General features: G+C 35.2%; 1 protein-coding gene and 1 long non-coding RNA gene across 4 annotated transcripts in view; both read left to right on the forward strand.

Moving 5' to 3' along the window:
* The window catches only part of LOC138706464 (uncharacterized), a 61,625-nt gene extending 40,672 nt beyond the window's left edge, over window positions 1-20,953 (forward strand). Inside the window, exons 10-12 of one of the 3 annotated variants that reach the window (XM_069835793.1) lie at window positions 5,399-5,638; window positions 7,935-7,986; window positions 15,921-20,953. In XM_069835793.1, coding sequence (XP_069691894.1) covers window positions 5,437-5,638; window positions 7,935-7,986; window positions 15,921-16,158 — 492 coding nt within the window. In that variant the 5' untranslated portion in view covers window positions 5,399-5,436 and the 3' untranslated portion in view covers window positions 16,159-20,953. The other 2 variants (XM_069835794.1, XR_011334001.1) reach the window with 2 other exon arrangements.
* Window positions 19-20,953, forward strand: LOC138706466 (uncharacterized). Its single transcript, XR_011334002.1, has 2 exons — window positions 19-668; window positions 20,827-20,953. It is a non-coding gene; the product is annotated as an uncharacterized lncRNA (long non-coding RNA).
* Window positions 20,954-27,034: the final 6,081 nt, after the last annotated feature.

The following is a 27,034-nucleotide window of genomic DNA, read 5'->3' on the forward strand; positions in this document are numbered from 1 at the left end:
GAAAAATTGTTCCGGGTATCGAACCCGGAACCTTTGGCTAAACGTACCAACGCTCTACCAACTGAGCTACCTGGGAACTCTACCAGACACCGATCCAATTTTTCTCTCTATATCCACAGACCTCAAAGTGGGCTGACAACCGTCAAGCAACCAACACTGAGTGCACACTAACTATGTGACTTAAATTGTGGTTTTCTGTCAACGAACAGTGACGTGTATTATGCAAATCAAGCTTTCAGGTATATCCTAATTGGATCTGTGTCTGGTAGAGTTCCCGGGTAGCTCAGTTGGTATAGCGTTGGTACGTTTAACCAAAGGTCCCGGGTTCGATGCCCGGCCCCGGAACAATTTTTCCCTCGAAATTACTCAAATCAACTTTACAGGGAGTTATACCTGAAAGCTTGATTTGCAAGAAAATCCTGATACCATAAGCAAGCGAATCCGGGACCTTCCAGTTAGCAGTCTGTTCTCCAGTAAATGCGCTAACAAGGGAACCATGCCAGGTTGTGTAGCTTGAATTTAGCTAATGAAAATGCATATTTAAGTTAATTTTCGTTCGTTAAGGAACCTGATGAAAGTCGTTTGTTTCGCGTTTTCCTCGTTTACGAAATATGACTTGAAAATCGATGCTACTTATGCCGCTTCTTGCGCGCATTCGGATCCTCATAGTTCCGCGACATCGTATCACTACTCTAGACAGAGTGGAGAAGGAAAAATCTCTAACGAGAAATTCTAAATTATAGAATTTGATACAGCTCCACAAATGCTATTGCTTTGTCTTTTGACATACGTCTTTTGAATTTGCTTTGCAAATGTCGCGAATAATTGTTATGACATATTTTGTTCAGAATATGAAAAAGGAACAGGTGATTTAAAACACAGAAAGGCTTAATTCGATTAATTTGCTCTTAAAGAAAGGCCTAAATTTGGCATTATCATGGAACCTGAACAGCTCATATCCCCACAAAACCCACTGGTTATGATCTCCATCCAGACCTAAACCGACGTCGTAGAAGTCTACAGGAAGGCTGGAACAGATCCAGCTATACTAAAACTCAACGCTATGAAACCAATAAGCACACGATTTCCTTCCATTGATTGACTACGCATATATACAGATGGATTCAAAATTTGCAGCAACGGCTGTGTAAGTGTAAGTCTCCACTGTGAGCTTTTCTCTTGTTACTCATCTCTTGGTTATATTCAGTCTGTTTTTGATGGTTATTTTTTTTTATTTAACTAACTAGCTAGCTAGCGAGTGCAAATTAAAATTATAAAACAAAAATGTTTCTAGCCACTACCGTAAGAGCCAGGCTCGTGTACGTTATGGTCTTAGCCAATAATATAACATAAAATTTACAAGGACAGTTTACTAAATACAGGAAGTAACTTAAATCAAACCAATAAATAACACACAAGAGCAAAAAAGAAATAAGAAAGAGAAAAAGAGAGAAAACTCATTTAATATAAATTGACAATCAGACAGAAGTGAGTGATATTCAATAAAAACATGAATATAGTCGACAAAAATAAAAAGTAAAAAATAAACACATTTGTTAATATTATATATCATGAATAATTTTATAATTTTCTTTTTTACAAGCTTCAATTTTAAAATATTTCAAATTTTGAAAATGGTTTGTAATTTTTTTTTTATAAAGTCTTGGGCCGAAACTAGGACCATGTTCAAGAGCTGCTCTTGTATGGCATTTAGGCTCAATTAATGGGGAAGTAGACTTTTGTCTTCGAGTACGATATTCATGTCGTTTAGATTTAGGTTTTATTTGATTTCTGTGGTAGTAAGTTACAGTATATTTATAAATTTCTTCAATAGTCATTATTTTAAAATCTGTATAAAGTAATTATATTGGATAATCCGTATTTTTGGTTAAGACAATTTTTTATTAATCTTCTGTGTAATAAAATTAATGGATTAAGTACAGATGATACTATTCCAATCCAAATTTATTATACCATATTGCAATGATTGGTACTAAAGCTAAAAAATATTCGAGCTACACTTATTGCCCTTAACGAATTAGCATGTAGAATTTCATAATTGTTATCCTTTATGATTCTATAGCAGCAATACAGTGTATAACAAATATTTTCAATACTGCCACCAGAAAGGATAGAATGTAGAATATTGTCAAAATGTATTCATGAATACAATAAAAAAAATTGTCCCCTTTCAATGGATTCCATCTTACTGTATAATCATGGGTAATGAAAATGCCGATTTACTTGCTAAAAAGGCACTCCAATTCTTCAAACACAACACAATCCTGCTGTCCTGGGTCCGTCTGAAAGAGCGAAGAACTATTCACTCTCTCACTTTACTCTTCAACATTCTTCAAAACTCTAAACCTAGCTACTTAGCTTCTCGTTTTCAACATTTGTCCTCATATCACGAAATAGATACTCTCTCACAACACCATATCACACTCTCCATTCCTAAACACAGAACATCCTTCTACTCTTCATCTTTCACGGTCTCTGCAGCTCACCTCTGGAACTCTCTACCACAACATGTCAGAGACTGTCGGACATTGTCTAGTTTCAAAAATAAATTAAAATTGCACTTTTTCAATTCAGATTCCTTTCAGTTATGAGTCCTTTTCTCAGCGATAGTTTTGTAAAAATATAGGCTATATATTTCTTTTCCTTTCTTTCCCCTTTTTATTCTCTTTATCAGCTGATGAATTTATTATCATAGCCTTTTATTGTGAATTTTATTTAATTTTCTTTTTTTCTTTTTTATTATTATTTTATTACATTCTATTTTGTTATATTCTTCCTTACGTTTTCCATATTAACCATTTGTTCTAAATGAGTTGCTTTTGCTATATTCCAATGTATTTTACTGCCTTTTTTCTATTATGGTATTATTTTCATGTTGTTTAGTGTCGATTTTATTATGCTATTATTATTTTTGTAATATGTTAGTATTCTGTTCTTTAACTTTTTGTTATTATTTTAACTGCTTGTATACTTTGTGACCTGGTAGAGTGTAAGAGAAGGCCCTATGGCCTTAACTCTGCCAGTATAAATAATAATAATAATAATAATAATTATTATTATTATTATTATTATTATTATTATTATTAATTATTATTATTATTAAATCCTGTCCCCTTCCGTATTGGATCACGCATCATTCATCAAACCTAAAACAGGTACATGCAGGAAACCTAACTCTGAGGACACAGAATAGTAGCTATCTGGGAAACAGAAATTTCTCATTTACCAGATTGGCCACGAAAGGAGGATATACTGTAATACAGTAGAGCCTTTATTATCCGTGGTAATTAAGGGAGTGGACTGAACGGTTAATAGAAAAAATCGGATAATTCGTACCATAAAATATTTTCGTAAATTAGGTAATTCGTAATTTCCTCCGTGTCTTGTGTTTAACACGCTTGGTAGTGAATCAGAAGTTCACTAGTTTAAGTTCGGTTGTCAATGAAGTGTTTTTAAGGGGCAAAGAAACTTTTTGTAATGGCTGTCAGCGGAAAGATAGGAATAGTAGAGGTGTGATGGCGTAGATTTACATACCCTATACACTTTAGCCTTGCTTTTTAAATCGCGCACAGTTGTAACATCAGTTTCGTATTCTAGTGCGAGATAAGCCACAGTTTCTCTTTCCCCAAACCACTTAATTATTTGCACTTTTTTCGATACTTAGCACAACACATTTTCTTTTCACAATTGAGGCATTGACATGGGAAAGGTCGTAACTGCCAAAAATTCGAATTTTTTGGTTTTTCATTGAGAAGGTAGTAAATGGCCATGCCAATGGCACAGAGAAGTTAGTATGTCCGTATGTAATGAAACGAAGTTGGAAACGTAGTCACTAGATGTTGTAAGTTGTAAGTGCACAGCTGTTGGCGCGGAGAAGGTAGTAACTCCTTTTACAACATCAGAGTTTGTCTAGACAAATATGGGCTGATAACTGTGCAGGGCAGAATAAGAATCGGATGATTCTAATGGTCCTGATTTACATTATTGCCAACAAAACATTTTGATTCAGTCGACTTGAAATTCCTGGTTTCAGAACATTCCTACATGCCATGTGATAGGGAATTTGGCATCATAGAGAAAAGAAAAAAAAATGCAAGACCATGGTTCCAGAAGAGGTAAGGCCTAATAATGTGATAATGATGAAGGATGAGGATTTATTCGACTTTTCTGCAGAATGTGACAAGTTCTTGAATACAACTCCTATCAAAATCAGCACCCTCAACTGGATTAGACTCTCAAGAGCTGATTTTCCTCTAATAAAAACAAGACAGTAATTTAATGACCTTGAAATGTGGACAGAGCACAGGGTTTTAAGAAAGGACAGTCATTAACGTCAATCACTAACTTGCAGTGCTTGCAACGCCTTGAAAGAAGACCAGTCGTCCCTGATGCCAAAAAGAGAGACTTGTTATCTATGTTAGACTTCCTGGATGAAAAGTATCATACATTTTACCGAAAAATTTGTGCATAATATATAAATAACGTTAATTCTCTGTTTGGCTAAGGAGTGATTTCAATGTTGTATTTTCATAAAATAGGATTTCACAGATAAATCTGTGCCAGACTTTTCAAATTTCATATGTAACACAAACATGAGTGTATGCCTTTCATTTAAAGCAGTTTCTGTAATAATGTAAGTGAGAAAGTGTTCATAAATTTGTTTTTTGCTTCCCCTGAAAAATTTTGATTTTGGCAGTTACTACCTTTCCCATGTCAACGCCTTAATTATGGAATGCATTTTATATAGAAGTTGTACAGTGCGGCAACTCGAACAGTAGAGTAAACTGTGAAAGTGTAAAGGCTTGTAATAACACTCCCTAGAAAAAAATACGTACTAATATAACGTACAGTAGTACTTCCTATGTTTCTGTAGCAATAAAAGAAAAGAGCGAGAGAAAAACAATCGGATAACCCGCCAATCGGTTAATAGAGTAACGGAAAATCGGAGTTCTACTGTATGTACAGGTCAGGATTGCCTAGAGAAACATGTTCACCGCATTGGTATAATGATAGTGGACAGCCCGAATTCCATACTCTGCAACCAATCATCTGCTTTGGATTCCATCCATCTCCGAACCTGCATAGCCCTCACCAAGAAATCAGTGTGGGGGAAATACAGAAGAAAGGGAACTCATGCAAGCACAGAACCTGTAATTTTACTGTTTTGTTTGTTTTTGCTGTATTATATTTTTTATTCTTCTCTTCATTTGCAAGCACAACGGTACGAGTCAAATGCTTATTGTATTAAATAAATAAATAAATAAATAAATAAATAAGTAATTGTTACCCGGATCAGTGCTCCCTGCTGTTATAATCTTCACATATCCTAAAGTAATAAACATGAGTTGAATTAAATTACATTTGTTTCTTTTCACAGACGTTGCAACTAGCTTAAACTACAAGTAACAACACAGGATGGATGAAGAGAAGAAAGAAGCAGATTGTGAAGCTTTCGATGAAGACAAGGAAGAGGGAGAGGATGGAGTTGGTGAAGAAAAGGAAGAGGAAGATGATGGAGTTGAAGAAAATGAAGAGGAAGATGATGGAGTTTGTGAAGAAGAGGAAGAGGAAGTTCATGAAGTTGGTGAAGACAGAGAGGAAGATCATGAAATTTTCGGTAATGATGCAAGTTCTATTAGTAACGTAATCAGTCTCTCTTCATCTGAAGGATATTTAACGTGGTGAAATTGTATTAAATTGGAGAAATTAATACATAAAATTCTCTGGAGAAATCACCTTCCCAGACATTTTTCATCCTAAGATCTTTCAGACTGTACTGAACATCACGCTCCATTCCCCCTGCTAGGAATCTGTCTTCAAATTGCGTACTAAATTGTGTGATGCAATGCTAACTCTTACCAAGTATGCGTCTTCGGTGTTGTAATGGATGTAACACTTTAATCTGTTCAAGTTCTGTCGAGAAGGATGGATTTTATACACGAAAGAAATTGTAGAAATCGAATGAGGACGTTAACATACTAGGTCCATGAAGTGTATATTTATTGTAAGTGGTGTCAATGTTCTATCTCTACTGAGTGTTCATTTCAAAGTGTGTCATGACGTCACTGTTGTGAGTCAGCGATTTGAAGCGAGTTTCGGCTTTTATGTCAGAGAAGTTGCCTATTATTCAAGGCGTTCAATCTGAACTTGAGAACATGTACGGTATAACTTGAGCGTCGGTCTGTGTGCTACAATAACCTCTTTCGAACTGTATTTTGCGCGGGAAAATCGTACGCAGGGTATTTGTTATCCTCGGTAACGGCAACATTCCACAACACAAATCAAATGCTCCGTGTCCATGTTGACCGTCGAAGTTAATGTCAACAAATACGTAAGTAATCGTCTTAACCCTCTCTCCATAAAGAAAAAAACTCACCACAGTACGTGTTTCCAAACAGTTCACATTCCTGTCACTACCGGCAATACCGTACGTATCGGTAAGTACTCTTCAGAATGAACGCCTTACTTGCCAGACAACTTCTCTGGCACATATGTAATACGCCTTTGCGGAAGTGTAGGAAGATTGAATTTTCTAGGCTCATCGGCTAGCCACATGACGGCATACAGCGAGCCATGACACACTTTGAACTGAGCACGCAGTAGTTCCAGTATTAGGTCTTTCTCAACCCGTGGTAACCACTAGAAAACGATGATACAAGCAGACGAGACTGCTGCCAGTTTATAATGTCTCTGATCTACTGTCGATTGTGTAATATTCCCATCGTTGTAATTTACTAAAATATATCACATTATATACCAACCAACGGACCCCTGCTCCGGTTTTTCAAGCAGGCGGCCCGGGTTCGAGTCCCGGTCAGGTTTGGGATGGTGATACATATGAATAATTGCAGTCTTTTAAAAAGTCGACTTGGGTGGCGCAGTCGGTAGAGTGCTGTCCTTCTGTGCCCGATGTTGCGGATTCGATCCAGGTCGATAGCTGGCTCATATCAGTAGATTTACTGGCATGTGAAAAAACTCCTGCGGAACAAAATTCCGGCACACAGGCGATGCTGATGTAACCTCGGTATTTGCGAGAGTTGTTAAATAAAATATAATTTTTAAACAAAAAAATCAAACACGACTATCATTTTCCACGGTACTATAAATTTACAATAATACAAACACTAGAGACTAGAACAAATAATGTGCTCCTAACATGAAAGTAAAGATAGGCCTATGCAGTAGCCTATAGTAAAGCTATAAGGCTGTCGATTTTTTTTTCGAAACGAAGCAAATGAGACAGGAAATGTGGAGAGTATTGGTGGAATGAAAGGGGGGGGGGAACTGAGAACGCTCGGAAAAATTCTCACAATCTTGATACGCATGGGGGGCATGAAAGTAGAGCTCCAAACTGCCGTGACCTCGACACTAGAATGAAGTGCAGTGATGATCACTAGGCTCTGCTGACCTCTCACACTGAGAAAAACCCGCTACTTAATTTGAAAGCAGGCTGAGTGGATCTCGGGGACGTTCGGGAAGTTTTGGTAATGGGAAAACCCGGCACTACCCAGATTTGAACCCGGAACTTGCCAGTCCGTAGCCAATTGCTTTATCAAACTGAGATACCCGGCCGATGAAATCGATTATCTTTACCTTTAAATGTCGTCTCTGCAGTTTATACCCTCAACTCTTTAAGTTTATTTAATGTTTGGTTTTATTCTGATTCCACATCCCACAATCCGGATGTCCTATTTAAATTAGTTTGCAGTGACTTTAAAATATGGGACGGAAGAAAATCACAGTACTAGTATGAAAGCTCGTTATTTATAATACCTAATATCTTCATTTTGTTAAAAATTTAATTCCGTATTTAAATGTCGCCAACATTTGTTAAATTTATTATTTCGACACACTTATAAAATATAAAACTAGTAATTTTGATCACTTTCATGAATATTTATTTTTATTTTCAGGTAATCTTACGAAGAATCCTTTCAAATCCGAAAGAATGTTTCAAAATACTGAGTAAGTAAATACGTGCACGTGACTATTATGCACTTATAGATCTTCATGTGTCGTGAAGATGGCAATATACGAAACAGCATAAGACGATAAGTTAGTGAATGTAAGCTCATCAAGAACAAAGACCGGAAATTCTGTGTCGTACATCAGCAAAAAGTAAAAGAAACCCAACTAAAGCAAAAATTACTTACCAGCCATATCTCACTCCTCCGCCAAGTTATTTGCTTTGCAGACAATAATATTGTTCCCAGAGTACAACGTTTCAATTTACATACTACATGTCTCTACAGAAAAAATTGTCGTGATACCGCTTCAGCCTTTGGGTATATTATACCGAATGAACAATTTATCTCTTACCGGAAAGCGGCATTTTGCTCATCGGTGTACGGGTCATGGAGACAGCGTGGAACCTCGTCTTACATTGGCAGTTGTTTTGTGCCATCATAATATTTGCAGTATCAAAATATAAAATAAAATACTCAGAACTTCTATAAAAGTGTCTATACCTGCGGAGTAACGGTTAGCGCGTCTGGCCGCGAAACCAGGTGGCCCGGGTTCGATTCCCGGTTGGAGCAATTTACCTGGTTGAGGTTTTTCCCGGAGTTTTTCCTCAACCCAATATGAGCAAATGCTGGGTAACTATCGGTGCTGGACTCCGGACTCATTTCACCGGCATTATCACTTTCATCTCATTCAGACGCTAAATAACCTAAGATGTTGGTAAAGCATCGTAAAATAACCTACTAGAATAAAAAAATCTATAAAAGCAGCACGTAATCTTCTATAAATGTAACACGTAAACTTTCTTCGAAATGACACATAAATTTCAATAACTATATGCTGACAGATGTAATATTTCTATCCACAAAGATGCACTATTACATGTAGGTACAATAATTCCTTTTCTAAAAGTTAAATTGAAACTGACTAATCGTTCTGTGTTTAAATTTATTGGCTTTATTTCTTCATGAGTGTAGGTATTTTTTTAATTACATTACCTAAGTAATACTACATACTTTCACCTTCTATGTAGTACAAATATATATATATATATATATATATAATATTTACAATTTGGTAATTTTAATTTACTTAAAATATCTATGTATGTGTCGTCCTTATGTTATATCACACATTTTTAAAACTGTAGTAGTGCCTGTTCATGTCACACATTTCTAAACTCACTTTTAGTTGCTGTTTTATCACGCATTTTTTACACTATATTACACTCTATACCAGATTTCTTTGGAGCAGACCATAACAAGGATCTCGATGCATATCATGTTATCGCTGCGCTCCCATTGGTTGGCGGGTCATTACTTAGCTGGAGCGTTGTAGACACTAGCGCGTGGATATCCTGGTTACGAGACGATATTCAGAGACTACAGTTCTATTGCGTCTAGCATCTGTGAGATGTATGAGCAGACGACAGCAGTACAATTAGTGACTGATGCAAGAAGGTATGTTCAAAGACACATTACTTTAATTTTCACTTTTCGTTATATGAACGTAGTCTGTCACTTAATTCATACACATATATTTAGTATCGTGTGAACCGCGCTTTCTTGCATTTCGTTCCGTTTATATCTGCACCAAAGACATCTGGTATAGAGTGTAGTTGCTGTTTTGTCACAAATTTATAGATTTTATAAATTGATTAAACAGTTTTAGGTAATTGTTTATAAGCTGTTGAGAAGTCACTGGCCAATCTCCTCCGAGGGTTCCATATTTCATATGACTCACGAATACCACACATACAGAGAGAGAGAGAGAGAGAGATTTTCTGATAAAGTAAAGTGTACAGATGGAGAGGTGAGACCGGTCATGTGAGTTGTCCGAGAGAAGATAGAATGAGCTATCAAAAAGAGATTTGTTTCATGATGGTTAATATTTTTGTCTCATGATGGTTAATATTACAGGAGTCCACACCTATGGAGTAACGGCTAGCGCGTCTGACCGTGAAACCAGGCCGCTCGAGTTCGATTCCCGGTCTGGCCAATTTACCTGGTTGAGGTTTTTCCGGGCTTTTCCTTCAACCCAATATGAGCAAATGCTGGGAAACTTTCGGTGCTGGACCCCGAACTCATTTCACCGGCATTATCACCTTCATCTCATTCAGACGCCAAATAATCTAAGATGTTGATAAAGCGTCGTAAAATAACCTACTAAAATAAAATATTACAGGAGATAGAATGAGCTATCAAAAAGAGATTTATTTCATTATGGTTAATATTTTTGTTTCAGGATTGTTAATATTACAGGAGATAGAATGAGCTATCAAAAAGAGATTTCTGCTCGACCATGCTGAAATGTAGTGATTATACACCTGGTAGTAGCCCTTTAATGGACCTCATTAAAGTACACCTATTCATTAAAGTTCAGGTTTTCCACCAATCACAAAGTAATATGAAAGCGCAAGTATCGATTATTCTCGGATATGCAATCGAAAGACAACTAGCGAAACGTCACGGAGGCTGGAAATCCAATACTGTCGCAGAAGGTTATGTTCTGTTACTATAATAATTAGCGTCAATTGTAAATAATATTCAAATAAATTCAATTTGTCATCTCGTTTTTCAATGACTAAATCAATTTAAAGGTTATATCAAGATTAATGTTCATTTTACTCTCTAGATTATATCAAGGTCAATGACATTTATTCCTCGGAAAAAAAATCAATACTTTCGCGTCTGCGCACATCTCGCAATTTACGAGAATTGCACAAGTTCAATTCCGCTCTCCAGTCAGATAAGAATAATATGAATACTTATTAATAATTTCAAGTTAGAAATATGATCGAGCATAAAAAGTCGCATGAAACTTGCCTATAATGGTGATTAAGACGCTCGTATGAAAATTATGAAACTCGCTTGCGCTCGTTTCATAAACCTACTCGCGTCTTAATTATTACTATTATAGTTTCGTTGCATAATGTACTATTGTATCATGATGGTTAATATTGCATGAATCTACCGACACGGAGTTCATTTCAGATTGAAACCTACCTTGCCCCTTCATACCCATCGGTGATATAGCCATGGCACATGGTAATGTCACAGGACAGGTCTTGCTTCCTTAACTGTACACGATGCCAATCTCTATGTATCTTAAAAATAAACAACAACAACAAGAATAGGTTTTCCATGTAGATAAAAGAGGGCCTTTATTTACATCTAGCGATATTTTATTCGGTAATGATGTCCTTTACGTGTCATGCATCTATGGCAATTAGTCACAAATGGTCCTTCTAATTTGAATGAATCCAAGCTGTGAATATGCTATTTTTTCCCACTAATCTCTGTCGGATGACCCAAAAACATTATCGGATATAATTACAAGAATATAAATGTAATAGGAGATTCGCCGAATTCATATATTTACATAAAAAAAACTTTTATGCAGTTCGTGATTGTTATTGTGAGCATGAAGGTTGTAAAGATGTTCGGAATTTAAAATAAAATTTTGATATTTATTTTCCTTTATCTTTGTACAAATCACATTTAAATTTAATAAAACAGAGCCTGTTAATTGCGGCCTAATTGTTTCCTCATGTCAAGAGGCGTAGTGTGGAGGAAGCAAACCAATTAGTAGATGTAATGATCATACTTAACTGCATTTCAATTGTGCGTCCTGTATGGCAATATGGATGTTCAATTTCAAAGATCTGTTTCTGCATCTCAAGTAAGAAGAATACAAATCATGCAAAATCACTATTTGAGACTGATATCTGGTGGATCTTGAAATATTTGCAATAAAAACTTACACGACGACTCTGTATTCCTGAGGTGATGAATCGGTTACTTCGAGTAATTGTCACTAATCCACCGCAAGATCCAGCCCACAGAAGACTCAAAAGAAAAAGAAATCGGCATAGTGATGTGAGACTACAGCGAGAGATCCTTTCTGATTGCCAGTGGGAAATACCCATAAACAAGTTTCAAGTTGTTTTCTTCTTATTGTTTCTGTTCCACTTAATGGGCTAGGTATAGTGCTGCTTATGATTAGGTTTTTCTCTGGAGCGGTTGTTTGTGCACTTTCAATCGGAGACCTCCGATTACCTCCGATTGATGCCGCGCAGGTTGTATATGTGCTGTGGCGCAGACATACATTTTCCGCTGAACATTCCTTTAATCGGATCAGGTAGTGATTCGAGTCCGCTGACGTCCGCGTATCTTTTAAAACAAGTGTGTAATTTTTTGTTGTTTATTTTATCTTTTTTATTTACCTCTCTCTCTCTTTCTTCGGCACTTCCTTTTTTCTTACTTTGCTTGAAGTACTATGTTAGCTGACAGATTTTTTTCTAGTTTTGAAATTCATAGTATATGTGGAAAGGCGTATTAGTTTTATGTCATTGATCAAATTAATAACATTAAAATTAATTGAAAACTAACGCAGAAGTAAAGCTTCTCAGTAGCTAATGTAAACATTTATAATTTTCCTGGAAACACTCGTTTGTTCACAAACGGATTTTGTCAATTATTATTCTAATCGGTTTAGTTTAACATAAAATATATTAAGGGAGTTTCAGAATGGAACAAAAGAAACGTGTAGCATCATTGGGTTAAAGTTTACTGTCCAAAATAATTCATTAAAATTCTTCACCAGACAGGATTGCGATTATTGTGTTAAAGGATGTCAGTATTTGAATTGTCTCTTCTAAAACGCGTCAGTCTTCCTCTGTAATAAAAAATATAAGCGGATATCAACTTAAGGATAATTGTAATTATATTATTACCACACGTTTCACTGCCACCGGGTGCTTGCCCACTTGCAGTGTAAATAAATACATACACATACATTCTTTAGTTTCAGAATTAAACTCAATATTTTAATCTAATAACTCAAGTTGCCTTTTAAATATTCCATATAAGTTATGTATCATTTTTATTGCCTCGAAAGTTACGTTTTATAGAAATTTCAAGACTTTTTTTCTAGACTGTGCACCTTTGGAACAATAGCACTGAAGCACTTAAAAAAATCATATCAAATATTTTGCGTAATTTTAAAACTACGAAAACGATGATATCATTAATTAACCGTCAATGTGTATCTGAATGGTAATAATTTATTTTTGACAGCAAGTACGAGTACCACAAACGCGGCTCTTAATGTTAGCCTAAACACTTACATACCTACATTTTAAAATTTAGACCTACTCAGGGAATCTATCTAACCTGGTCCACGCCATAGAGATTTCAAAATACGGACCTGTTAGCGTCCTAGGAACGTTTGGCTTTTCTGGCAACACAGTCGACCTGGTTGGTGAGTTGGTATAGCGCTGGCCTTCTATGCCCAAGGTTGCGGGTTCGATCCCGGGCCAGGTCGATGGCATTTAAGTGTGCTTAAATGCGACAGGCTCATGTCAGTAGATTTACTGGCATGTAAAAGAACTCCTGCGGGACAAAATTCCGGCACATCCGGCGACGCTGATATAACCTCTGCAGTTGCGAGCGTCGTTAAATAAAACAACATTTTCTGGCAACACAATCACCAACTCATATTTCATTTCAAGTAAGCGGCTCATCACTGAAGTTTGGAGTTTCATCTCGTAACAATATGCTGGATCAATCTTAGAGTATCCTTTTTTGCTGAAATTCTTCTGATTTTCAGTTTTTCATTCGCAATGTTACTCTCTCTGCACACAAAACCACGAAATTATTTATTAGAACTTTTATATATAAATCAAAGTAAACACGCATTTTAAAAGAGTTCAAAAGTGTTTTTAACAGTTAAATTTACTTACTTTCTTCAAGTTCACGATTGTGCGATCGCTTCAAATGGTCTAACAAATGGCCTAACATCCCTAGAGTAAATTCGCCCACAGAGTTCATAGCGTGCGACTTTATTATTATCTTCAACTAAATTAAAGAATTTCCATGCGACGGATATACGATTTGGTGCCATTTTATTCCACTCACAACCACCCTCAGTCCGTACGAGCCGGTCGTCCTTGAGCTCTACGTCCTCCAACTTCGCTTCGCTCCGAACACCGCTGTACCGCATCCCCCCGTATGTTCCCTGTTCCTCCTACGATAGTACCGGACATCACCGGTGGAAAGCTTTATTCGTAATATCCGATTCCTCCGCGGTAGTAGTCACTCCGATGAGCAGCACTAGCTAGGTACAGCTTACAGGAGAAAAATTTGGTAATATTCAGCATTTTTTCTTCTATTACTGTATCTTGTACAATAATGAAAATTGGTATGTGTAGAACACTGTCCTGCTATATGAAAAAATACTTTAAGGACTTAAAAAAATGATTTACATTTTTTTTTTTCCAAAATTCATTTCACTGTGCAATGATGAGCATTTCCCACATAACTCACAAACTATCCAATATTCTGTGATGAAATTTTTTGTGTATATTTATACATGTTATATCTACAACATGATGCAAGATCACTTCTCTACCTTTGATAGGTTGTCTGATAAAAAATAAATTCATTTAAGAAATGGTCAAGTATCATTATTTTCCTCCAACACAAAATAAAAAAAAAATATTATTTTTCAAGGAATGTAGTTGAAAGAGCATGATATTGTAAACATGAGTTTCAGTAATAAAATAAAAGAGAGAGAACATGAAAATGTTAACAAATTTATGAATTATGAGGGAAAAGCTTCATCACTACACAGTGAACTGCTACCATTTTGAATTTGTAAAAATAAAAAAAATATATATATATATATATATATACACTTTTTTTTTTAAATCGTAAAAATATATTTTTCATATAGCAGAAGGACAGTGTTTCACACATACCAATTTTCATTAATGTACAAAATACAGTAATGGAGGAAAAAAAATGTTGAATATTTCCAAACATTTTACTGCTGTAAGCTGTACCTAACCTCTTAATGACATTATAATCTAATCTACTTATTTATGTACAATAAAATTTAGTTAGTTAAACAAAAAACATCAATAAGACACTAATGAGTTGTTTTAAATTGTAACGAATAAATAAATAACAATATCTTATCATAAAGAATTTGTTTTCTATTGAACAGTAGTTAAGTAGACTACTTTATAATTAGACTATGCTAATTAATTATTCTATCGTTTTACTCCCAGCATTTATTAATCGCCCCAATTGTGTACGATTAATAATCCATTCATTCTAATATCACATTAATTTACTTCTCCTTTACGTTATATCAAGGCTGGTGGATTCGAAACTACTTTGTTTTCGACACAACATATAATAATAATTATATAATGTTTTAATCAGTCATTCAAGGCCTACTAAGTTAATGGCGTAGTCCACCGTTGTGGCTGAGGGGTTAGCGAGTCTAACTCCGAACCCAGCTGTTCCGGGTTCGATTACCGATTAGGACGAGTTGCCTGGGTGAGGTTTTTCCCCCCACTCCTATGGATGAATATCAGGTAACTTTATCAGGCGATTGGAATCCCACTCATCTTCGCCACTTCCTTTCCTCCCCCATCATCCTTTCCTTATCATCCCGTTTCTGGTTTTTCAGATCACTCTACCGGAGGCCTCCCAAAGCTGCTAACTCTCTCGACCGGCCTCCGTGGAATGTAGTCCAGCGATGTTGGATGGCTTCTGCAATGGCACTCGAGGCGGACCTACTCGGGGGAGGAGTTTCGCCTCGGACCTACAGGAGGGGCTTGGGGGAAGTTGCCGAAGCAGGAATGGTATATGCATTCTGTCGGCTGTAGGGACCGATCTTTAAGGGAGTCATGTGTTTAGGGCGGTGCGCGTAGGCGATCTGTGGCATGCAACTCATTCCATATCGAGGGTTAGCGCAATAGATTTCAATAGATCGCAGTGTTGGGCCATCCGTGCCCCCGTCAGTTAAATTCCATTCTAAGTTAATGACGTCACTTTCTTAACAGAAAGTGTGACAAGATTTTTTTTAATGTCGAACGCATAAATATTTCATGTTAAAAATTACTAACATGTCTTCATTTGTTTTAGATTACTTGATGTAGAGGTATGGGAGGTAAGAGAAGCTGGTATAAAACCATTACAAGCCCTTTGTAAGGGGACACCTGAACTTAAAACAGTGATCCCTACGGAGAATTCTGAAACTGCCATGGAGAGAGAAGGAAGTCCGAGTGGAAGTTCCTCTGAAACGCCTCAGGAAACAAAGAACTGTGAAGAGCAAAACTCGTCCGACAACAAGTTGGAGAATATTTCTGATATTCAGTTGTAACAGATAACAACAAAATTATAAGTAGAGACAGTATGCTGTCCCAGGGCGTACGGAAATAAGGTTAGTTGTTCAAAGATTATATTGGAGTGACGTTATGTGGCGCGCGGTCCATGTTCTTTGAGGGAACACTTGCAACTTGTTTGTTCTGCAATTCATGTTCTATTATTGATTCAAAACTTGACCTTCAAGACTGTTGAAAATACATTCTAGTGATAAAGATTGATACTACGATGACTTTTCCTACAATTTCAATTATTTATTCATTTATATATTTAATTTATTTTACTGTTACTGGCAGAGTTAAGGCCATAACGCCTTCTCTTCCAAACAACCAGTATTAAACTACATAGTAAATATACATAACATCAATACAGAAAACAATGGAATAATAATAATAATAATAATAATAATAATAATAATAATAATAATAATAATAATAATAATAGCAAAATGTGTGTATATAATTCTAAAGACTTAGACAAGTGCAAATTAATATTGAACAAGACAATTCGGATCGAAGGAATGAATAATATAATAAAGGAAAATTGATATATTATTAAAAATAAATATTCAACAAAAGTGATATTAAAAAAAAAGAGCATATTCTAGGGACGAAAAACAGCCTTTCTGACAAACGGCTTTTAAAAATAGTGAAAGTCTGAGAGCCCTTTACATTACGCACACTAAAATGCCCTATTTTCACTATTACACTATCAAAGAGAATGAAGGCTTACATGATCAAACATTATTTACACTATTGTACACAAGTTATGAAATAATAGGCTCTAATATTATGAAATAAAATACCTGACATTACAACACATAACACTATACATAAGCTTAATATTGTAAATAATTAATATTTGAGGAGAAAAATTCGCTCCGGCACCGAGGATCGAACCCGGGTCCTTGGTTCTACGTACCAAGCACTCTAACCACTGAGCTACGCCGAATTCAATCCACAGCACCGGTCCGAACTCTCCTCCTACAGTGTTTCCCTTTTGTGGCCTGACTCCAAGTTGGGCATGTACGTTGACGTATATATTTCAAGTCCACTGTCAAGTTCGGTCCGGTGCTGTGGATTGAATTCGCGTAGCTCAGTGGTCAGAGCGCCTGCTCCGGCGCCGGAGCGAATTTTTCTCCTCAAATATTAACTGCCACTATAACAGATATTATTCTGTTGGACCAATTAATAACATCTTTAGTAAATTTAAAAAAAAATTGTAAATAATGTTTAAACAATGTAGGCCTAATCTTTATTATAGTGTAAATGGTAAAAAAATACTGTATTCTAGTGTATATAATTTAAATAATTTAAATTCTGAATATAAATGTAATTGTTAAAGTGGTCCGTGTTTTGTTCTGCCTCACATTACGAAACAAGAGTAGCGTGAACAATCAATCAAGTACTTCGCTTGCTAGACTCACGCACTCTTTCACCTATAAACTGGTTGAATGGAAGAGAAGGCCTCATGGCCTTAACTCTGCCAGGCAAAATAAACCTACTACTAAACTCCAACAATAATTAACTTTGTAGCCTCGTAGGACAATGTTCGGACCCTAATTATAATTGCTGTCATTATTATTGTTATTATTATTATTATTATTATTACATTCTTTTTATGTTCTTTATATTTACTAATTATTTTATGCTGGCAACTCTGTCAATAAAAATAAATCAATTGAATAAATAAATAAATAAATAAATAAATAAATAAATAAATAAATAAATAAATAAATAAATAAATAAATAACTTGAATAGTAGGAAAAGTCATCGTAGTATCAGTTTTTATCACCAGTAACCTCACTAGAGGTTTTGATTTATCTAGAGAAAATCAAAACTCGAGTGGGATTTAATTGACTATTACACGATTAGAAGAAAGTATATAAAGATTAGAAGTAACGAAGTATTTTAATACAATAAAATATTGAGTTACGGAAATATTGAACTGTCTTCAAATGTATTATTGTATGTACAATCTGAGCATTACAAATATTCCGCTAGATGGCAGTAGTGTGTTATGATTAGCTGTTTTCTTGTTATCAGTTGTGCCAACTATAGAACCTTCATTGAACTCTGTGGACGGTTACCAGTCAAGAAGACTTTGTTAATTCACTTTCATTCTTATCGAAACAGTTGCATTCCACTTCAATTATCCGGATCCCAGTAATCAACCTCACTTAACAGATGATTTTCAATAAATCTTAGTATTAAATTATCTCTGATACGTGACTATGCATAATATCATACAGCAGAAGCTATAACATAACCTAAATAATATAAACAAGTGTTAAAAAGTTTCAATTGTGAATGATGAAATAAACAATAATAGTTTTAATTAAGGATGATGAAATAAAAAATAAACATGAATAATTTTAAAAGGAACAATTATTGAAAGTACAATTTTCAAATTTGAATGCTTTAGTGGTTGGTGGTTCAGTTGATATCATATTGGACGTGTGCGTAAAAGTGGAACTCGTTGATGTACAGTAGTGGCAAAAAAACCGGACCGACCTTTGCAGCTGATTTCAGAGCCTTGTTCGCACCAGAGCACGATAGACTGGTAACTAAGACTTTCGTGGTTCGAATCCTGCCGGGGAAGGAAACTTTTTTTTGTTTCTTATTCAAATTTATTCCCAATACTTTTCGATTGCTGATAAAATTCATGTTCTGGGAATAATAATTTAATTAATAGTAAAATATCGTTGCACTCGAAAAGTATTGGGAATAAATTTGAATAATGAACAAAAAAAAAGTTTCCTTCTCAGACAGGATTCGAACCACGAAAGTCTTAGTTACCAGTCTATCATGCTCTGAGCGATCAAGGCTTTGAAATCAGCTACAAGGGTCGATCCGGTTATTTTTGCCACTACTGTACATGCTGTATTCCTCAACTTATTCAGGATTTCCGAATGCTTAATTTATTTGTAAATAGGGTTTCAGAGAAGACGCACTGCTATTACTAGTGATCTTTATTAATTCTTGTTCTTGGATGCTAATGTGAGTCCGATTTGAAATTGTTCTGCATCGACTGCAGTGGTTTGTAATTTTCTGTTTTTAGACGTCCAGACCAGTGCAGTTTGAAATGTTGGCAAACAAAGAAACAAATGTTAGGGTAGTGATAAAAACATAGGATAGTAATAAAAAAAAACAAATGCTCAAATTCCATTTTCTTCATGACTTCCTGCTGCTATAGCTGTATCTGCTTTAGTTCATTCATCAACTTTAGTTACTGCAGGGGTTTTTTTATTAATTCAGTTTAGAGTTGTTTTTTGTGATTGATTAAATATTTTTATTTTACTTATTTCTGGTAAAATAAAACAAATGCTAGAGAAGCGATAAAATTGTGCGATAAGCAGCCATGATTAGTTGAAAGACGTCCTTTCGTATAGTTTTATTGGTCAAGAGTAGTACGACGTAGTAAAAGTGTAATAGTCACTATAATTAATTGTGGAGATTCTGCGAGGTATATTTTAAAATCATTAATAATAGTACGTCAACTGTAGCACAAACAAGATGCAAGTGTTCCCTGATAGTGTACATGTGAGACACGCGCCAAATAATGACGTTACGTCAATATATGTCTATCAACAACTAACCTTATCTCATGAAGGATGGGTGGAACGGAGAAATTTTCTCTCCGGCACTGGGATTTGAACCCGGGTTGTCAGCTCTACGTGCTGACGCTCTATCCACTAAGCCCCACCGGATTCCCAGTCCGATACCGGATTGAATTCTCTCAGTTTAAGTTCCACCTCTTAGGTTCCCTCTAGTGGCCAACCCTCATACACTGCGTCACAGATATGTGGCAGTGGCACAATGTCCAACACATTAATGTACAGAGGTGCACTCATTACGAGTGACTAAGTGACCGGGATCCGACGGAATGAGCGCCGTCTTAAATCACTAAGTGATTATTTTCGCATATCATATTATTACGATGTACCGAAGTACATATATTTCCACGCAGAAATTCTGCATCATCATGTGATGAAGGATGGGTGGAACGGAGCTGTGGTAATGATGAAAATGGTATGTGATGACGAAATAAGCCCGAGATGCAACGCCGAAAGTTATCCAACAATACTGATTCAGTTAGTTCAGAGAAAACCTCGGAAGAAATCTGAACTTGATAACTTGTCCAAACCAGAATTTGAGCCCGGGCCCACTCGTTTTACAGTCAAATATGTTAACCGTTACTCCACAGAAGTGGACTACAGAGGAACAGGTAATAGTTAATCATTATGCAAGTTTGTGAAAATTCTTTTTTTGACACTACTGTAAAGTTTGTGAAACGAGGTTTCATAAACTTTACACTCGTGCCAAAAAGATAACTTTACGAATGGATGTCATATAATGTTTTTCTACGATAGCACAAATTTGCATAAACTAAATATTTATAGTTGGAGAAGTTGTAAGATCACGATTTCATGGTCGTCTAAACTCAGAACCATAAAGAAATAAGTATGCATGGAATTACAGCCTATTTTATTGATGACCACGATTTCATGTCCGTCTGTTCGGCCATATAATCAACAAAGCGGTTAGGAAAATTTAATGCTGTATATTGTTGCAAATTGCAATGAGTACTACAGATGTAACTTCAGAAAAATACGGACTAAAATGTAAATATGAATGCTAAATTTGTGTTACGTGTAATATGTAGGCCATGAAAGACCGAGGTAATGCATTAATTTCTTACTGAATGACGTTTGTACATTGAATATTTCATTTTCTTTGGCAGTGTGTAAAATGTTGTATAGCAGTGCATAAAGTCATTATTTACTCTTTTACGGACTAGTGTTTTAAAGATTCACTTTACGCACTGACAACAGTGGGTAAAACGCAACTTCCCGCACTATCATAGAAAAACAAGATTTAAATAATCTCTCTTTCTGATCAAAATAATAAGAGTGAAACTTGTTTGTTAATCATTTATATTTTTTCTTAAATTCGTTCAATTCAATGTAAAGAAAACAGAATTACGTCCCATTCCTAGAACGGTTTTCTTCAAGAACTCTCCATTGTTTGTTATGTGTAATACTTACAACTCTCTGTCTTTGAACTGTGATTCTCAATTAGATTTCAGTTTAACAGTTGAGAAATTTCATACGATATTAAAAAGAATTGTATTTCCTTAGATATTTAAATTATGAAGAAGTATATTATAATGTTTTTTACTCTAGTTTTTAAATAATTTTGCATTATTATATTGACATTTGGCACTATATTAACTGCAATATTGTATTCTAGCATCTACTATCGTTATGTATTTCCTTTCTTTCGTTTGTGTTATTTGTTTTGTTTTTTTTTCTTATTATGTATTTTGTATATGTATTCTGTGTAAGCCACCTGTAATTGGAAGCCTGCTTCTGTTGGTGGTGTATTTAAATAAATAAATAAATAAATAAATAAATAAATAAATAAAAAATTAATATTCCTAAACTAATAACTCTATATATTTGTCATTGATCAGGATATCAAATTAAATTTTTTGGCACACCCTTTTTGTAAGATTTGCGTCATAGTTGAAGCTATATTTGTAATTCATATAAAGTATCCCTGTTAATCGATGTTCATTTTTAAACACTTGGAGCTACGCCAAGCATAAGAGCAGCACTATTTGACAAAGTGAAACAAACACACGTTGCATTCCTGCGTGCACACAATCACGAAACATGGATCTTGTCGCTGCAGTTTACTGTGCAGACCTGCTTCCAAAATAGAAACTGACTCATAGTTTATGTTTAATATTTGGAATTCGTAAATTTGTAGTTTATTTGCTCAGAACAGCACTGGAACACTTCCAGTTCAATACATTCTCCCACTGTGAACACACAATCACCAGACACAGAGCCGATCATAAATGAAGATGTCTGCAATACAGATCGCGCCATGAAGCCTTAAGATTTGCATCACTGCACGATAAGGTGTAAAGAGTTCCAGTTTAAGAGTGGGGAAGTGAGTTCATTTTGACAAACGAATTTCAGACTTGTGTCATGTTATTTTGTTTTAAAATAGTTAGGGATTAGGATTTCGGCGTTTAATTTAGAAAATTCAGGCGCACCGCTAGCCGAGCGGCTAGTGCAGGCATGTCAATTGATGCCTACAGGAGCAAGCGTGCGCTTTAGAGCCCAGGAGAGCCTGAGCGCTTTACAGCGGAAAGGAAAGACAGACGAAAGAGGTAGTGTATGCCGCTTGGTCGAGCTATATTCAGGGATGGCCAGCACTGATTCAATAGATAAAGAGAAGAGAACTTATTAAAACTGTATTCATCTTAATTTTTAGATTTGCCTGAAAAGTATAAGTGCATTATAAGAATGTAAGTTTTAATTTTAATGCTCACTTTTCACAAGTTTGATTTTTTTATTCAAAAGAAATATTTTCTCAACTTTTCGTATATAAAATATAGACCTATTTATTTAGTAGCCTTACAGAATGTTTTCGTAAACCTAATATACCGTATATACATATTACTGAAGATAGTGTATTGAAAATTTTGAAAATATTCGCATGGAAATTGTTTGTAAGGAAATGAATTAACAAAGCAACTACTTTTACATCATAAGCAAAAGGTACGTGCCCATGTGTTGTAAAAATGTCAGCTTTATAGCTTCAGCAGATTTCGAGAAAATAATTTAATATTCTGATGATAGGAAGGAAGTTGCTCACAAATATCACCTTAAAAGCATAATGCGATAAGAGTTTTGTTATGTAATATTAATTACACTTAAAACTGATACAGTACCTAGGTAACTTTGCTTTGTACTGTAATATTGTTTTGATTAGTTTATTGATTACTTTTATAAGGCTAAAAATACTATCAATATAAATTCCAACTTATCATGTCATACTCAATCTCTTTCTTTGGAATATCACTTTCTTTATGAATGATGTGTTTCATCCACTTAATACAGTATAATATTATACTACTATGGAATTTAAGTGAATATTCCTTCTTAACTCTCTATTATGTTATTAAGATTTAAAACACAAGTGCAATATTAAGAAATCAGTGTTAGTACTTTTGTTTTACAGACAATATAGATAATATTAAACAGAAAGGAGCCATATATAAAAATAATGACATAAAATTTCACGTTCCGTTTGAACTTTGTGCACCACTGTTTTCTTAATCCAACAGGTTGCTTATTCATATACACAACCCTTCCTCTTTCCATACTTAGCGCTAGCTGCCCGCGGACGACCTCAAGGTCAGAAAAATTCGCTTGCTTTGACATCACTGGGCTATAGTGTCTTCTTTCAAAGCTGGTAACAAGGGTTGGAATCTCATCGAGTCCAATTGGAATTTGTGATGAACAAAGACGGTGTTTGGTGGTAAGTTTTCGCGGAGTACTTCCGTTTCTCTATCAGAATTGCTCCACTAATTAAGTGGTTCGCCACCTATGGTTTACCAAGAGCAACACCTTCATGGCGCCTGTAAGAACTACAAGCTTCGGCGCGTCGCCAACTACGTATATGGAGGCGCTTGTGTGAATGACGCAAGTCAAATACCTTCATTACTTACTTACTTATGGCTTTTAACGAACCCGGAGGTTCATTTCCGCCCTCCCATAAGCCCACCATCGGTCTCTGTCCTGTGCAAGATTAATCCAGTCTCTACCCTCATATTCCACCTCTCTCAAATTCATTTTAATATTATCCTCCCATCTACGTCTCGGCCTTTCCAAAGGTCTTTTTCCGTCTGGCCTTCCAACTAACACTCTATATGTATTTCTGAATTCGCCCATACGTGCTATAAGCCCTGCCCAACTCAAACGTCTGGATTTAATGCTCATAAAAGTTAGGCGAAGAATACAATGCGTGCAGTTCTGCGCTGTGTAACTTTCTCCATTCTCCTGTAACTTCATCCCTCTTAGCCCCAAATATTTTCCTAAGAACCTTATTCTCCAACACCCTTAATCTCTGTTCCTCTCTCAAAATGAGAGTCCAAGTTTTACAACCATAAAGAACAACCGGTAATATAAGTGTTTTATGAATTCTAACTTTCAGATTGTTTGACAGCAGACTAGATGACAAAAATTTCTAAACCGAATAATAAGATGCATTTTCAATATTTATTCTGCGTTTAATTTCCTTCCGAGTATAATTTATATTTGTTACTGTTGCTCCAAGGTATTTGAATTTTTCCACCTCTTCGAAAGACAAATTTCCAATTTTTAGATTTCAATTTCGTACAATATTTTAGTCACGAGACATAATCACATAACCTTTCTTTTCGAGATGTACTTCCAAACTTATCGCTTTACTTGCTTGAAGTAAAATTTCCGTGTTTTCCATAATCGTTTGTGGATTCAAGTGCTCGCCATTGCTAAAAAGAAAGTTAGAAACTTCTACAGACACTTTCTACGTGGATTGTTCGTAGATACTGAAAGTTTTATTGTCGAAATTTACAATTTTTTTTTACTTGGATAAGAAAACAACTTAATTCCAAAATATAACTGAAACAATCAGAGACCACAGAGAAATATGGCGTATAATATAATAAAGATTACTTTGACGACTATACAATTACAGAACAAAAGGAAAAAGAAGAATTGGAAGACACAGGAATCGCTGGAAGTACCATTTCTGAAACATGTGGAGTCAGAACAAGCCTTAAGGCCTAAAGCGAAAAGTTTGTGACGTTGATTTACAATTTTTTAAACCATCCTTTTGTTAGATTTCTCCTTAATCCTCTTCCTCAAGATTTACAAAACATTACGTTTTTTTTTTTCATATTTATTTCTGTTTAAACTACTACTTCGTTTTTTTTTTTCGAGTTCAATTCAATTCACTCCAGACTTTGAAGTGTAGTCCAGTTCAGACCAGTTTAGTACTAACAACCTTCGTCTCTGTGTGATTCACGTCTCCTTTTGTATCTTTGAACGGAACTTATTACCACAATTTTCGCATTTCCTCTACAGTTGTTGCAGTTTCCTTATAAATGACGGGATTATCATGGTCGTTAACCTCTGAAATGCTGTAGTCAAGTTTCCTTATCTCCATATAAAACCATCTTAAAATAAAACATTAATTATTTATTCATATTTTTGTCAATGTTTGTGAAAATATGTGTAGGTCTTAGCAGTTAATTATAGCAAGATTTCATGTAACGCGACCATGAGCTTTCTAAATTAACTTTGACGACGTCCCCAGAAGTGTGTTTACACGTCTCTGCAATATGTCTTTAATGATCTTCCATTATCAGGCTCGAGTGTCACATACACCACACACCTCAAGAGGCCTCAAGAAAGTAACGTAGGGGGTTAATGTCTGGAGACCGGGATGACCATGCAATAAATCCTCCACAGCCTATTCAACGACACTGCTTTTTTGTGCCCTTGGGATTCAAAAACTGCCTAAGTTGGCTAAGAAAAATTAAAACCATTCTTGTATGTAACAACTAAACCAATTAAACTAAACCTTTCCGTGAATAATAAATAAGCCGTGTTATTTATAAATTTATTCTGCAGGACACAAAAATTGATTAAAAAGATTGCGTCATGATTCTTGAAGTTCAGCATCATTTTGTATGGCTTAATATAAACATGCTTAATTTACAGTGAAAATTATTCTATTTCATGTGCGTCATTTCTGGATAAATGTTATGTTTTATTTAACGACGCTCGCAACTGCCGAGGTGCGTCGCAGGTGTGCCGGAATTTTGTCCCGCAGGAGTTCTTTTACATGCCAATAAATCTACTGACATGAGTCTGCCATCGACCTGGCTCGGGATCGAAGCCGCAACCTCGGGCATAGAAGGCCAGCGCTATACCAACTGCGCCAACCAGGTTGACTTTTTAGATAAATTAACTCATGGATATTGATTAATATTATATTATAAATATTGTATATAACGATTATAAAATGCTATGTTTTATTTTTCCTAACTCCATATACTTGTGGTAACCCTTTAATAAGAGAAGTTTGTGGCAATAAACTACTTTACATTAACTTAAAAAAGATTGCTTATGCTTTAGTTAGGTAAAAATTAGAATACTGTTCGATAACTTGAAAGCGAATGACAATTAAACATACCACTTTGCTTGAGCGGGTTAAAAATAAATGTTAAATATTTGTATTTTAAAATAATATTTATTATAATTATTATCTATAATATGAAACATACAAATTTGTGATAAAATAATTCTTCAACGCTTCCCTTTTATCACACAAAATAAATTGCAATTATTTACTGCTTTATGTAAATAAATAATAAAATGCATGATATCTGTATACAGTATCATACACAATGCTTCTTATAAATCTCATAATATTTATTTTATTTCAAAAGTAAATAAAATTTCACATTACTCTTCTCTTATTTGTAATTCTTCGTACTTACAATAGATTGCAAAACTTAGGAGAAACAGATATACAGTACCTGGCCACATTATTATAATCACTCACATTTTTACTATACTTTACATATTACTTCCTCATTTGAACTCTGGTTTCCTTTCTTAAGCAGATTTCACACTACATATTTAATTTTTAAACAATATTAAGCAAAACTACAATTATAACGATGTTAATTCAAGAAATATTGATAAACAACCAACCACACCTCATTTTTACAGAAATTTCAGTATTTCGTACGATCTCCTTTGGCTTTAATTACAGCTTCAATTCTCTTTGGCATGCTTACAATATACTTCTATATTATTTCCTGGATCCTCTCATAGTGATTCCAAACATGTATCAGCCTTTCAATAAGTCGAACTCTGGTAGTAATAAATTCTTTTGCCACCTCTCTTTTTACGAGTGTCCAGACATTCTCAATGGGATTCAAGTCCGGTGAGATTCCTGGCCATGGCAAAAGTGGAATGTTTTGGAAGCCAGAAAAGTTTCGACTCTCCTAGCAGTGTGGC

This window comes from Periplaneta americana, chromosome 9, assembly GCF_040183065.1.
Source record: "Periplaneta americana isolate PAMFEO1 chromosome 9, P.americana_PAMFEO1_priV1, whole genome shotgun sequence".
Classification (NCBI taxonomy): Eukaryota; Metazoa; Arthropoda; class Insecta; order Blattodea; family Blattidae; genus Periplaneta; species Periplaneta americana.